At 37.5% G+C, this 15,954-nt stretch overlaps 1 protein-coding gene and 1 long non-coding RNA gene across 3 annotated transcripts in view; one reads left to right on the forward strand and one right to left on the reverse strand.

Moving 5' to 3' along the window:
- Positions 1–15,523, reverse strand: LOC135071072 (uncharacterized). 2 transcript variants are annotated; one of them, XM_063964825.1, is made up of 24 exons: positions 15,458–15,523; positions 14,425–14,604; positions 12,383–12,565; positions 10,933–11,028; positions 10,234–10,853; positions 9,583–9,677; positions 9,331–9,479; positions 9,128–9,250; positions 8,888–8,990; positions 8,607–8,721; positions 8,352–8,456; positions 8,205–8,271; positions 8,001–8,126; positions 7,627–7,714; positions 4,520–4,614; positions 3,885–4,086; positions 3,566–3,803; positions 2,978–3,447; positions 2,783–2,901; positions 2,488–2,597; positions 2,133–2,229; positions 1,878–2,000; positions 1,617–1,788; positions 1–1,527 (listed from the first exon to the last, which is right to left on the reverse strand). In XM_063964825.1, exons 1-24 carry the CDS (start codon positions 15,518–15,520, stop codon positions 992–994), a joined length of 4,275 nt encoding a protein of 1,424 aa, XP_063820895.1. In that variant the 5' UTR covers positions 15,521–15,523; the 3' UTR covers positions 1–991. The 2 variants fall into 2 exon arrangements, with proteins under 2 accessions (XP_063820895.1, XP_063820894.1); XM_063964824.1 differs by having other exon boundaries at positions 8,607–8,724.
- LOC135071074 (uncharacterized) overlaps positions 12,718–15,954 on the forward strand; it is a 17,011-nt gene continuing 13,774 nt past the window's right edge. Inside the window, exon 1 of the long non-coding RNA XR_010257204.1 lies at positions 12,718–12,752. This is a non-coding gene — a long non-coding RNA (uncharacterized LOC135071074). The remainder of the gene's footprint in view (positions 12,753–15,954) is intronic.

Consider the following 15,954-nt stretch of genomic DNA (forward strand, 5'->3'; position numbering starts at 1 on the left):
TATCATATATTTTCACTTTATTTTGTCCTATACTTAATCAATAACTCGAACCAAACTAAAAAAAAGCCTCTAATTCCTAAAGCCAAACTGAACTGCCCAACTACTTTGGCCACAAGGAATGATAAATCCTCGAAGATTTAAAAAAAAAATTCTACATCTGTATTTTATTACAAGTAAAAAATCAAAAAATCAAAATCAAAATTCATTTATTTGCTTGATAAGCGGTATAGCTTGATAGTATTATAATTATTTTAGGTAATGTACAGAATAATCCTACTCCTATTAATATTATAAATGCGAAACTTTGGATGTTTGTTACTCTTTCACGCAAAAACTACTGAACGGATTTTGATGAAACCTTACAGTATTATTCTTTATAACCCAGAATAACATAGGCTATATTTATGACGATCTGTGACAAAATAAATTTCACGCGGGTGAAGCCGCGGGCAAAAGCTAGTGAAAAATAACTTTGGACATCATATTGAGTCAAATTGCTATATTTCCATATAATTCAATTAGGTTTTTTAAGTAAAAACATTAAAATTCGCGATATGGGTCACATACATGTTATACAGTGTAGAGAAATTATGGACAAAACAGTTCGTGTAAGTTATATTAGCTTCCAATATCAAAAAAATTAGAAATATTAAAGATGAAAAACATGGTATTTTGTAAAGAAATTAAGACAGACTACGAGTATTTAATAAAATTTCTTGTGACCAAACTAGTTTAGCAAATCGGTTTGGCTTTAAGGAATAGAGGACAAAAAGTATAACAAAAAGAAAGATAGTCACGTATTTAATTTACTTTCAATTTGTTGAAGTTATTTATACATGAGTAAAATTTTAAAACTTTACATTATTTTATAAAATACAGTTTAATATACATTAATAGCATTAACTAGTATTTACAAGTCCATGAAACAACTATACACTTTTATTAAATTATTAATAATTTAATAGACATGGTATATGGACAGGCAACAGTTTTAACACTCATTCCGTTTGAATTTTTTGTTGGATTCATTCATAACATCATCAAGTTTGTTTACTCTTCTTGACTTCAGAAATGAACTACTATCACTTTCACTAACAGTTTGTCGAATACAGTTTAAGCTGGTGACATTTTGATTGTGAACACCATGTTTTTTATCACTCAAAGTTTTATTATGCTTATTAACTATTAACGTATTTTGAATGTCTTTCACCAATTCACTTGTGGGGAATTTTATTGGTATTAATATTTGATTTTCATTATCACCCTTTTTGATGAACTCTGGCTTTATTTGCACCATAGATCTATTTTCAGCATCACTTGACAGTCTGATAGTTTTCCGCAAATGGATCGTATCAGAGGAATCAGCAAAGTTACGCTTTACTAATATATCACCAGTAGATATTTGCTTCACAAATGTAAGTGTTGGCACTTCAGTTTCTTTTCCATCACTTTTATGAGATTTACTTGAACTTCCTTTATCACCATCTGATCCCTCATCTTGCTGATCTTCAGTTTCAATTAATTTACCTGAATAAATAATAATTGTTTAGAAGGTAAAATAATTATAAGAAGAAATTAACATATGGTAAATTAATTACATAAGATGAAATTCATACCATTTAACGTAGGGAATGTTATATCAGGTAAGGTCAAATGCGAATCTGGATTATATCTATGCATCAGGGCTTTAAGTAAATTTGAGATCTCTTCTCGCTTTCGCGTTACTATTATTTCATCAAACCAGTTAGCCAGCTGTTTAATGGGAAGAGCATAATCCATGATAGGGTCCTGCAAAAAAAAAATGTGCCAAAGATAAATATGTAATATGATTGCTAACAATAATTAGTAAACTTATTACTTGGGCATATAGTACAAACCTTGAAGAAGTGTTCAACATATTGCAACAAGTATAGGCCACAATCAGTGAAATTGTTTTGTTGGGGAATTTTAGGGCAGCTTCCTTTCATGTTATCTTTGTTAAAAACTTTACTTTGGGAAACCTGCAAAAAGAAGTAATAGGTATTTGTGTAATTATGAGTAATCAACAAACAAATAACAAAGAAAATAGTTCAAGAAAATTACAGACAATAATAAAAATAGTACATAGTGAAAGAATACAGTTTTTCTTTTACCTTTGCCTGAAATTCGCAAGTTAGATAGTCGCGTAATGTTGCGACTACTCTGGATCTTGAGGCACCAGCCAATGAGTCAAAAATAAGTATGCAAGGTCTGGGAACAAGGAAAAAATGAGTTAATACACCAAATTCATTGCTTTTGTCTCATTAGCACAATTTGATGTTTAACAGGGGGTTTAGTGTGTTTACATCCACTAGTGACTGTGTAAAAAAAATGAAATTAAATGTGTCAGATTGTACAACGACCCTATCGGATACTTTCAAGAACTAAAATCTTCATCGATTTTTTGACGCGCTCACTAGTAACGATGTTTGATGTAAACTCACACTAAGCCCTCAGGAAGCTACTTACTGTTTTATAGGTTCTGTTTTTCCAATAACCTGCACTTCAGGTTTCTTCTCAACAACAGTTTTTTCAGGTTCTTCTTCATCAGAGTCGCATTGCATGTCTAAATCACTTTCCTAAAAAGGTATTTTCAGTTAGTTTTTGGTTCATATCTTAGCAACAGCAGACAGCAGCTGTCCGTATTATAAAGGGGAATTTCAAAGGATGACTAATTTTGAGGTGAATATGAATGTTAAATAAACCAGAATTACACCCTTTGAGCTTCTCTTTGAATGTATGTGGCCTTGGGTATTATATTTACCTCTGCTTCTGCTTCATCTCGTTCGCTAAGGTTATCTGAGTCACAACTTAATGTAAGTTGTTCCTGTTTTGTCAATGGTGTAATTGTTGTGTTACCTATCTGCATAGATGACCGGCGCTCTGTAAATGAACAAAATTTATGTAACAAGTGACTGATTCAGACTACAATACAAACATAATATAAAATTATAATTACCACGCTTTTTTATTTCTTGAGGAGTAACAGTACGATTGTCGATCATACTTCGACAACCATCAAGACTTGGGAAGCAAATTATTGCCACAAACCAGTGACAATTTTCATTAATAGGAACTACTATATAGTCTTTATCAAATATGTTGACATTCTTTGTCCAAGTTTTGACTCTTGCATGCCGTTTCTGAGCTGCTGTTAGATTGCTGTCCCATTCTAGAGGATTGGAACTTTTATTCACTTTACTCGGCTTTGTAGTGAGCCTTTTGTAGAAGAATGTGCTAAATATATGAGTCTTTTCTCTCTGACTTTGTGTTAGAACATCATGTACCAAATGTTTTAAATAAAAATCAATAATAACATCGTTTAAAAACTGATCTTGAGCTAGGCACATATAGTCTTCAGTATTTATGGGAATGCCACCCTTACCAGGGGGGTATATTAGAATTTGTCTGATTTCTGCAGGATTGGAGCTGTAATAAAAATTATAATTATAGTAAACCAGGATTCTTAGGAAGTATGAATATTATACTTGGCAAGTTGACAATAAAGTAATTTTGATAATGGCTATCAGTAAATTAAGATTATTACCTTTTAGCTCCAGATGCACTGGAAGCACTGAGTGATCTTGTAGTCATTTTCGTGACACTACTGCTTTCTTTAGGACATGTCCTAACTAAGATTTCATTTGCTTCTCGAGCGTTTAGTTCGTCCATTACTTTACCAAATAGTGATTTGAAGGCCACTTTTGCTTCCTCTGTTATATTCTCAGGCAATAGTGTTATTCGTTTGAAAGGATCTATTTTAGACATGGGATTGTAATATGGACCTGTTGAAAACAAAATAAAATTACAAATTTGTTCTCATGAAAACTTTATGTTAAACATAAATTCAAATATTTCATATTTACCTGACTCTTCTGACATATCAAGAGCTTTTCTAATGTACGCTCCGCACTTGCTCATTGTATACAAAAAAATCACAGGTAGTCCTTTTCCGAAATGAACAAGTATTCTTACAACTTCTTTCAATTGTATTTGGAGAGCCACATCTTTCGATTCATTTTTCAATGATGGTGCAACAATTTTTATCCCTTTACATGATATGTATACCTGAAATATTATTGCATAATAATTAAGCAAAGCTTGTATTACAAATACAGGAATAAGATTAATTAACTAGGTACTATCGGCCAAAGTTCCAGCTACCCATTTCAGGTCATGTCGTCTCGTTCTATTGCAAAGAATCACCATTTATGAGACCAAGAGAAGACAGAAATGGGTAGCTGGAACTGTGGCCAATAGTGCTTTCTTCCAATAGGTACATTTGAAGATGTGTATGTGTGAATCAAAACCGCGAAAAGCATGCAAAGTAGATTAGTTCATAACTACTGCATAATATATTTTTTTCTTGTATGAATGTTGTTACTTGTTCAATTTTTCATTTCTTGTCTTTAAAATAAACAAAATTATAAATGTGTTGGTATTTTAAACAAATACAAAATTACGCATACTTTGAAGTGATTTATGTATATAGATAACATACCTTTTCTTTTGGAGAGTATCTGTAAGAGCCTATTCTTATTGTTCTGCAGTTGAGTGAAGTGAGAATGGGCTGAATAATTTCATCTCTGCTGCCATCTAATGAAATACAAAAACAAAACTGTAATTTTTTTTCATATTATTTGAAGTTATTGGCAGATATATTTGCTTTCAAAATTTAGACCACTGTCGGGTGGTGACCATGACATGACGATCTATCTGCACCAGGAGCATGCTTTTTTCTCATGATTAGTACAACTACATCTCTTGTATTGTTACAAGGAATCATGTTTAGAGTGTTAAAACTAGTTGAAAGGAGTATATTAGGAAGGTTTACATTAAGAAAATTAAATGGTCAAGAAAATATTGCGGATAATCAATAAAACAATGAAATCAGAAAGATTTATGCGTCGGACAGGTTCACACCGTGTACCAAATGAAAAACCGGTCTACTCATAAATAGCAATATATCTATGTAACAGTTACCTTTATTTCCACCAAAACTATCTTTATACATTTTGTAAACTTTTACTTAGAATCTGGCAAAAGTAAAATTGATAAATCGCAAAACCACGAGAACCATTGCGACGACATGAGCACAGACAACAAGATGTCTTCTGAAATGTCAGATTGTCAGCCATTTTTTTTTTGGGAAACTCGATTGATAGTGCCGTGCATACAAATAGAATCGATTATCTCCGATTTCATAATCATAAAAATATTATTTTTTGTCAAGCATTAATTATGATTATTCGATGTATCTATTCGAATTAAAAAGCTAATATAAATTTTTAAAAATAATGCGGTATCAATTTATTAAATAAAATTAAATCTCTAATGGAATGGAATTATTAATTAAATCTATCGATACTAAAAATCGATTATTAAAAATAAAACAAGCTATTTCTCTTCTTATGGCCGATTATACGATTCATTTAGTGATAAAAAGTGGCCATAACCCTAAAGGGAGTCTCCATTTGTTTTTTTTAATACTATCTTTTTTACGAAAGATCAAAAATGTATAGCCTGACCAGGAACATAAAAACCCTGGCATAGAGGCGCGTCAATTGCATTTGATAGTGCAACACTGAGTACAGTCGTACCTGTGTTAAATTAATAGGCTAACTTTATGTATCAGGATTCAGGATTACGTGCTAATTTGATATTTTCATAAATTAACGAAAAAATATTATTATAGGTAACCTGATTTAAATAAATTAAATGAAACCATCAATCGAGCTAGTAGAATTTATTTTATTATTCATCAATAATCAAATTCAGAACTTGAATATTCAACTGCAATGTCTGCTCATGAACGCTTCAAACTCGGTACTTCTTTTCCAATCCCATAAAATTCAACACTTAGAAAGTGACAAAAAATTTTAAAATAGGTAGTTGAAACAAACCACAGCTAATTTTCATAGTGGACTGTACTATACGATAAACATGTCAGTCAATTTGACAACCTTTGTCGGAAACATTATTCAATGAAAATATTGTCCGAACCCTTAGTATTTCTCTTCGACAAATACTTTAACACATTGTGAACCACTTTTCTTTCACGACTATAAAAATATTTTAGCAATTTAATTCATAAAACCAATTGCGCACATTTAAAATAAAGTTTGTTTACACTTTGACAGCAATAGACTGACATGCAATGTGACATGTCAATGAAGTTTTCAGTTACTGTTGCCATTAAAAGAAATTAGTACCATTAGTTTTCCGCAACATGGCGAAGGTTTTTATGTTCCTGGTCAGGCTATAAACAACTTTTTTTTTAAACGATTCCAAATCGATTTTAGTGATGTGCGCAGGTAGATTTTAAGATCAAAAATGTAAATATTGATTTTTTTTACAACGATTCCAAATCGATTTCAGTGATGTGCGCAGGTAGATTTTAAGATCAAAAATGTAAATATTGATTTTTTTTGTTCAATTGAATGTATCGATTTATTTAATCGAATATTTTTTAATACGATATCTGTTATAAATAATGACCATAACCATTGAGCTTTGACTATGACGTCTCCTCTGCGATTTTAATCTCGTTTTTATTTGTTTTACGGCTTTGGGTGCAAGCCCTTTAGTCAAAAACAAAATCAGATCAAAAATGTAAATGGCGCAAGTACTATCGGCAACAGTGTTAACTGCCCATTGCCAGTCATGTCATCTCGTTCTATCGCAAAGAATCACCATTTGATTAGAGCGAGAGCAAAAACGGAAATGGATAGTTAAGTGTGGCCGTGTGTACACTATGCGGGAGTAGTGTAAACACCATCTCGGTTAGTTTCTCCTTCCCCAAACCGTCCGTTGCCCATACTTCGGTGTGCGGGCTAGGGCTGACCCGGCTATGCCTATAGCTAAACAAGGATCATAATTCCTGATGGAATGAATCGAACAAAAATGCTTGTTTGCGGTTACTCGTCTCGTTTTTCGTCAACATAGTACTTTACATTCATCAGACCCGGCGAACTTTTATATTTATTTCTTTCTTTTAAATACACTTTAAACTGTTTTATTCTCGCCGTTTCAAACCTTCTTTTTCACATTTTTAAATTTCAAGCCAAAATTAGATAAATCGGTCCAGCAACTCACGAGTTTTAGCGAGACAAACAGTTTCAGTTACTTAGTTTGAATAAAAAATTAATTCTGATATTTTATCTACCATAATTTTAAACAATTAGTCTTTGAGCCACTTTTAAAATAAAATAATTATATTGATGTTTAATAGAATAGAATAAGCATTGGAAAACTGATTTAGGACAGATAATTTTGTAGATTTCGAAAAATCTCTATTTACTAATGCTGGATTTCTATATTCAATCCTAATCCAAATTATACGGATTTGGATTGTCAACTGTCAAATTTTAATATGTTTTTGGCCAAAATAACTGCGGTTTTTGATGTTTTTACATTTTTATATTGTTTATAAGACTATTTAAACAATATTAAAGTGTAAACGCATCGAAAATTTTGGAAATATAATCTAAAACTGAATTCAATTTGACAGTTGTAATCCGGATTTGGATTGAATATGGGAATCGGGCGTAAGAGACGGGATTTATTTAAAATATCAAAGAAGTTGAATTAAATTGTGTTACCACTTACCGTCATGGTCCATTGCGATACCGCTGTCTGGTGTACCACCTTCGATTTCACTGGGAGATGGTTCCTTAATATTTATTGATTGTTCATGCTATAAAAAAAGAATTGGTTTTAAAATAATCAAATTAGGTTTGAGTCCGATTTAATATTGGCCGATGTTAACATGGCTGGCTACTTATTAAGTTAGGGTTAGCCTAATTCTTACGAAACGAAAGAAGAGTTAGGGGGCTGGTAAATCTATCAATTAATTTTACCACTGATTCTATTTTTATGATACTTTTTAAAGTAATTGAAAGTGGAATGTTCAGAAAAAGCAAATGTTGCTAATAAATGATACTGGTATTTTTTTTAGTATGATTGTTGTAAATGCAGTTTACCTGATTGCTCAGCATGGAACTATTTGAATCTTCTTCATCTGAACTTAAGGTCAATATGACTGGTTCAGGCTCAGGTTGTTTGCCTCTGGGTTTTCTTACTCGGGTGGTTTTCTTTTCTTGAACAGGCTAAACAAAAAAAAAAACGTTCAGCTCATCCTTTAGACATTTTCATAAACATTATCGCAATAATAATAATTTACTTACAGTTTTATTATTAACAGTCTTTACAGTTGTTTTCAACAAGTTAAGCTTTATACCTTCACCACACGGGCTGAAATGAAAAGACAAGTATTATTATTTGAATGTTATCATAGCAAATGACAGAATACGAAGTAAACAAAATGAACTTACTTTTGTTTTTCTAAAATCGTTTTCTCTGGTTCTTTCTTTTTTTGTTCTACTTTCTTACTTGCTATTGGAACACTTTTCGGCTCTTCTGTAAACACTCGTTTACATCTGAAATGAAATTGTAGAATATAGCATGTTTGATTTATGGATTAGTTCTCAAGGTAGCAACAGACGGGTGTGGCTGTCACGCCAACCACACCTATTCCGCACCGCTAATTTTTATGAAATAATTTAGTTATAAATAAATTGTTATTTTACCTCTGACATCGATTGAAGTCAAATCCTGTGTAGCCACAGCACTTACATAGCGCCAGCATACCATCGACGTAACGGGGAGGCGGCGACCGCTGCCCAGGAGATTCAGGACTGTTGCCTACTGAAAATTGTGACTGTTATAAGTAAGATTTTACCCAGATTAAAGTTCGGCATTAAGTTTCGAACGAATTTTTGACCTGAATACCAGTAGACAAGGTTCAAATTACGGTGTTGGGCTTAAACATCGCGGATTTTAAGCTCAGTTTATTTTACTAATTACGTACCGTTTTCTGGACACATAGACTTCTCGGGAGTTGACATATCACTACTTTGGGGTGTGGGTAATACATTGGGGGAACTTCTACTACTAAGATCACCAATCAGCATCTATAAACAAAAACATATTGATTAAATAACATATTGAAAAAATTTAGTGAATTTAAATAGATCTCTAGTTGTATTAGTAACAATCTAAGTAAAATAGAATATAACGTATAAGAATAATAATGGTCATATAAACTTACTGGATGATTTTCTAACATTTCTTCGATTCTGGTTGTAGAGCCAACGGACACAAAATAGTCTATTTCACTACTGGTATTTTGCATACATTGTATATGGGTGTCTTCCGAAAATGGTACATTTACCTGAAAAATAAGAAGGAAGCATTTGATATAAGTTTACCATTATATTGTTTGTACATGACATGAAAAATAAAACAACATACTTGTTCTAGAACTTCCTGAAGGGTACAACTTTCTTTAGGAAGAGTGAACGTTATTAGCCTCTGTTCTCCATTTTGAAGGAAAATTAACATTTTCGCAGACTGCGGTTCTGACTGCTGTTCTGAAGGCCCCGATGAATTTTCATTGTTTTCTAAAACATTTGACATTATAACTTTGATGTTATTACTTAAATGATCATTGCAGAAGAAAACATTATATTATCAGATACTATTAGAAATGCATCATTTACATACCATGTGGTAGTGTTGGTTGTGTTTGCATAGGTGGTACTCGTTGCACTGGCCTTGGCTGTTCTTTACTTCTCACTAATGTTTGTCTACCAGTTTCCCTGGAAAGAAGAGCATACTTATGATAATAGGGATGTTTCCTGGGTCAAAAAGCAAGAGTTTTAATTAGTCCGTCAGTTAACTTATCAAAAAATACTCTACACGTATAAAGCGCGCCAAAGTTCATAAGAAGAGGCCCGTGACGTCAATGCGTGCATAAAAGTGCCGCACGTTTTGACGTCGTGCGGAACTTCAACGCACCATAACTATGTAATTATTTGTTAGATTGACAAATAAAAATATATGTGTCCAATATTTTTTGATATTAAACATTACGGGCTAAAAAAAATTTTTTAGGAAACTAGCCTATTGGTTATGTTTGAAATATTTCTACTAGATCACATAAAAATAATGTATTAAAATGGAATGGCTTTGTTGTATAATGTTGACTGAAAAATAGAGAGAATCTCAAAGACTAGAATGTTTATTCCAGTGTCATAATTATGAGCAAGAATATTTAGCTTAGTACGAGGGGCTAACGGGATTATTAGTAATTTGTGCAATATAAAAAAGAAATATTCTTAAAAAAAGTATAATCAAACATTTTAGACTTTTTACCTTGACTGCTGTTGCTGTTGTTGCTGCTGCGTGGGCGTCCGCGGCGGTTGCTGCATCCTTTTGAACTCCGCCAGCGTGATCCTTTGCCCGTTCGACAGCGTCACCAACTGCCGCTCCTCCTCCAGGGAGTCGGGCTCCAACAGCATCTGGCTGAGCGTCTGCGGATGCTGCTGCAAGTGAGGCTGCTCGTACGTCACTTGCTGCTGGTACCCGTGTTGCGGCGCGTACGTCATTTGCTGGTGTTGCTGACTCACGGTGCCAGGATTGTGATTCTGTCGCATCGGCGGGGGTGGCGTATGGAACTGCTGAGGACTACCCATGTTTTCGTTCACAGAGTGCTTGGTCAGTATCGCCGCAGTGATACTCTCCTCGAGGTCGTCCATATCGTTGGCGTTATTCGGCTGCACGACAACTTTCTTCACTTGCTGAGGGTGCGGGGAGGAGCGCTGCTGTACAGCGGTGGCGTTCTGCTGGGGCATGGGTCCGTTGTTCTGAGCCTGCATCACAGATTGCTGCGCTATCTGCGGCTGCATGCTCTGGGTCACGATGGTCCCTTGCTGCGTTATAATACGAGTGGGCTGACCGTGGGATTGATTTTGCTGATTCAGGAGAATTTGTTGCTGTAATGAAAAAATATTTATATCAGTATCAACTTTGTAAGAATATAAATAATAAGCAATGGCATCTTATGGAAAATACCTGATGAGGGGTGAGTTTTAATTGGTTTAATTGTGGTTGGTGACCTTGCTGATGAACCTGCTGATTGATTTGCTGTGCCAGTTGATGTTGAGGTTGCTAAAGAAAAGAAATACGATGAAAATGTCTTCAAAATGATTCAAGTATAAATGGTGTTATGTTATGATGAAAATATGTCGCTACTTTCAGAATAACGAGTGTCCCATACAGTAATTTATTTTATCTAAGCATTCACAATGGCACACTAGCCGTTTTGCAATATCGCATCTATAAACTTAATAAATAAATGTCCTGAATGTGTATAGCTTGATTTCAACAAGAAGAACAGGGGGCATAGTGTGAGTTTACGTCACACGCATTCGATATCGACTGCGTAAAAAAGTGACATTAAATGTATGACGGATGTACAGCACCCCTAGCGGAAACTTTCAAGAACTAAAATCTTCATATATTTTTTAACGCGCTCGCTAGCGACGACGTTTGATGTAAACTCACACTAAGCCCTCCATAGAGATATAGAGAAATGCCAACTAATGCGCCGAGTTCGAAACTCAGTGTCGCATTAGAAATTGACACAAACAAAGTAATCGAAATAAGTGCTCATTATCCACTGCGGTATCAGTACTCAACGTTCGAATAATCTTTAGTACTACGCAAGCAATGCAAACTGTTTACATAATGACGTCTGCAGCAACGTGTTCTGTTTTTGGGCATATTGCTTCGACACCGGCCACGCCCCCTTGTCACATCTCCCTTTAGTTTCTGTGATCTGTGAAGCCCTCAGCTGACTCAACTGTATTCTTAAGTAAATAAATAAATATCCTTGGACATTTTACATTGCGCTTCTAGTCCCAAACTAAGCAAAGCTTGTACTATGGGTACTAGACAACGGATATAAACATACTTAAATACTTTTTTTTTGTAAATACATACATATTATACATAGAAAACACCCAGTCCAATACAAACAAATATGTTCATGCACACAAATGTTTGTACTGTGCGGGCATCGAACCCGCAACCTCCGGAATAGTGGTTCCTAACCTTTTTAATGTCACTACCCCTGTGAACAAGTATGAGAATTGACTTTACCCCTAGCTAAACTTTAAAGTATTTCATTGCGCGGTCGTGGCACGCCACCGCGAGACCGCCGGCGGTCTCCTGGGGCTCTAAAGAATCTAAGAATTTCGTGGCGGGAGTAAATTTGCCCATCGTAAAATGTTCTCTGTAACCGAAAGCATACGATACATTTTACAACGGCCAAATAAACCCCCACCACGCAATTTTTTGCTAAATAAGTTTGGCGCGTTGACCGTACTATTATTTTGTTTATTGCTATTTTAATACTTTTCGTGCCATCCCGTGTTACCCCTCCTGAATTTCCGTTTTACCCCCAGGTCAGGAACCACTGCACTACACCAAACGGCCGACTATTCTCTGCGGCCAGGTTTACCTGCAACAGCGGCGTCCTAGGTCTGGGCGGGCGGTGCTGCGGGTGCGCGTGGGGGTTCAGCACCCGCGGGGAGGCGGGGCGGGGAGGACGCGCGCCCCGCCCCGCGCCGCTCGTCACCACCGCCCCGCCCGTCCCCACGGCGCCCCGCCCGTTGCCCACCACTGTGGGTGACCCCACCTGCCCCTGTAAGGGTTAAGGTTGGACGTTAGGTGTTTATTTATTAATTTATACTTTAATGCAACAAAGTTGGTAGTTTGGTACATATCGCGAACTTTCTTGGCATTGGCATTATTGGCATTCTCTGCCAATTCATTTCAATGAGGGTTTTCGCGATTGAAAAATCCGCCAGATGGCAATACGTAGACGCGAGGTCCAAATGCTGCGTGATTGGTGGATTTTGACATCTGTCAATGTCATGCCAAAAATAACCAATCATGCAGCATTTGGACCTCGCATCTACGTATTGCCATCTGGCGTATTTTTCAATCGCGAAAATCCTCATTGTGTTTCAATTTAACTTTTAAACCGTGCTGTAGCCATGCCCGTGAAAGTATGAAAGGCGTGGCTAGATACTTTTTAAAAGCTTATTTATTATTTGTTCGATAAAGTAGTATTTTATTACTTCACTTTTGAAATGTACATTTACAGGTTAAAATACAATAAATTCAGTTACTCGATCCTTATGTTTCGAATAAATAAGAGATGTCATCCTACTAATGAAGACGTTCAAGGGATATAGAGAAGGGGGAGACTACATTTACTGGTTGAGACGCCCGTGACGCTGTAGCCACTTATTTATTTTCATTAATAGGCGTGGCTACGTCTCTACGTAGCCACGCCCATTAACGAAAATAAATACCTCTGTATACGCCTGCTGCGCCCACGCGAACGTAAATGAATCGTGAGTAAAATCTACGTTCATTTCGATAGTCTTATTGTTTGTAGCCTATGAGATATTTGGATTTTATAATGTATTAGCTATTATATCACATCACAATGTTTTATAAAGATCCGACCATTTTCTCCGTAAAGAAGTAAAGTCCATATCCACAACTTCATCGCGATTAGGGCTTGTTTATAGGGCACATTGCTAGTTTTTCGATTCGAAACCAGCAAAAGCTGACAAAAATATGCAGGCTCGCAGCGTCAGCAAAGTTGTATGTGTGGCGCGGGAACAGTGACATCTACACGAACTCTAAAAGGATTACTGTCTATAATAATATTCACGGGTGTGTCGTAAGAGGTGATCAAACAGAGAACAGGCAGCAGCACTCTCTGAAAAACATCGATCTTTTAAACTGCGATCTCCAACCCGCCTGCCAAGCGTGGAGATTACGGCAAAACCCTCCACTATAGTGGAGGAGGCTCATAGTCCAGCAGTGGACTGTAAAGGGTTGATGATGATGATGGTGATGATGAATATTCACTACATATCTTACCTGTGAGTCTTACAGACTCACAAGACTAGAAACACAGACATCCGTATGAAAACTAAACTATCAGATGCTCTTCAATTTAGCCTAAAACAGAAGTGGAACTGGGCAGGACACTTGGCAAGATATAAAGATAAGAGGTGGACCTATCAAACAACAAAATGGCAAGGCCCAAAAGGCAACAGAAACGTAGGACGGCCGAAGAAAAGATGGGCCGATGACATAACAAACAAGGCAGGGAAAAATTAGATGCACATAGCCAGCGACAGGGAAAGGTGGAAAAAGATGGAGGAGGCTTTTACCCAAGTGGGGCCACAAACAAGAGATACAGATTAATGAGGGCTATCGTTTTTATACTTAACAGTTGGCACCCCTGGCGATTGACAGGACCTTACTCTACAGTGGCGCCATCTTGATGAGTGCAAATGCGATAGTCCTCCTACCACTTTAGCGCTCACCAGTTGGTGCCACTGTCTTCGCTACTAGCAAGTGACAGGACCTTACTCTACAGTGGCGCTAACTGGTGAGCGCTAAAACGATAGCCCTCATTGAATGAAACTGTAAAAATGTGGAGTATAAAGCTATAATAATAATTAAAAAAAATGTTACCTGTGAATGTTGCGGGTTCAGCAGCCTGGCAGGCACCTGCATCTGCGCGGCGGGCAGCGGCGGGCGCGCCGCGGGCCTGCGCGGGCGCACCGTGCGCACCGGCGTGCGTACCAACGTCACGCCAGGGCTGCTCAGCGCCTGGTTCAGGATCCGCGGCGGCGCCGGCCGGGTGGGCGTGCCCTGGAAGATTATAATATTAAGTCAGTTTTGGAGAATTAGCTGAATGGCAGCAGGGCCGTCTTTAACCTACTAGGGGTCCTGGGCACTTAAGGACCAAGGGCCCTTATCTGGAAAAAGGTCTTTTGAGCAGATGGAGGCCCCCTCGGTCACGGGACCCTGGGCACGTGCCCAAAGTCCAGTGGGAAAGAGGCCCAAATGGCAGTTCATTTTACCTAATGGGAAGCTCGCCCATACTACGTCTTCCGGCCCGACAACGCCACTTGAGAACTTCTCTGCCCCAACGGTCATCAGTTCTAAGAGCTATGTGCTCCACCCACTGCCATTTAAGCTTGAAAAATCTGGGGGCTAAGACAGTTACTTTGGTTTTCCTGCTGATCTCAATTTCGATTCTTTAAGGCCTACATAAGCGATGTTACCACAACTCCTCCTTGCTTATTATCCCGAGTTTATGATATTACACGCTTAAATTCCTCTAATATTGTAAAATGACACTAACAAACTGAACTCAAGAATGCTGCACCTGCAGCTATTGCAGGTGGATTTGCTGTAGTAATGAAGTATACTCACAGCCTGGTTGATGTAAGCCGCGTGCATCACCACCTACTGGATCTGCAGCTGTTGCTGCTGCAAGTGGATTTGCTGCTGGATATGTTGTGGGGGGGGCACACAAACTCGCGAGAGTTACTGATTTGTTACTGACAGCCGCAAAACCGCACTTTATGGTCCATCCCACGAGTGTACAAGAAAGGCTGCAAAGCGGGAGGAATGCCGACGGATTGTGAAGCTTGCCACCAAACCAGGTGTGACGACCACGACCACTGCCAAGAGTGTAGTGACGAAGAAGAATACTCACAGCCTGGTTGATGTAGGCCGCGTGCATCACCACCTGCTGGTGCGGTATCTGCTGCGGCTGCATGTGCTGCTGTTGCAGCTGTTGCTGCTATTGATGCAGCTGCTGCAAGTGGATCTGTTGCTGCAGGTGCTGGCGGCGACGCCTGAGGGAGCTGCTGCTGCTGTTGTTGTTGCTGGTAATGTGATGAAGTATACTTACAGCCTGGTTGATGTAGGCCGCGTGCATCACCACCTGCTGGTGCGGTATCTGCTGCGGCTGCATGTGCTGCTGTTGCAGCTGTTGCTGCTATTGATGCAGCTGCTGCAAGTGGATCTGTTGCTGCAGGTGCTGGCGGCGACGCCTGAGGGAGCTGCTGCTGCTGTTGTTGTTGCTGGTAATGTGATGAAGTATACTTACAGCCTGGTTGATGTAGGCCGCGTGCATCACCACCTGCTGGTGCGGTATCTGCTGCGGCTGCATGTGCTGCTGTTGCAGCTGTTGCTGCTATTGATGCAGCT

This window comes from Ostrinia nubilalis, chromosome 4, assembly GCF_963855985.1.
Source record: "Ostrinia nubilalis chromosome 4, ilOstNubi1.1, whole genome shotgun sequence".
In the NCBI taxonomy this organism is placed as follows: Eukaryota; Metazoa; Arthropoda; class Insecta; order Lepidoptera; family Crambidae; genus Ostrinia; species Ostrinia nubilalis.

Coding starts and splice junctions, on each gene's coding strand:
- LOC135071072 (XM_063964824.1), bottom strand. CDS start 15,520: ATGCAGCCGCAGCAGATACCGCACCAGCAGGTGGTGATGCACGCGGCC. Junction 9,678..10,233: donor CAACAGCAACAGCAGTCAAG/GTAAAAAGTCTA, acceptor TCTTCTTTCCAG/GGAAACTGGTAGACAAACAT. Junction 3,448..3,565: donor AGTGCATCTGGAGCTAAAAG/GTAATAATCTTA, acceptor TTTTTATTACAG/CTCCAATCCTGCAGAAATCA.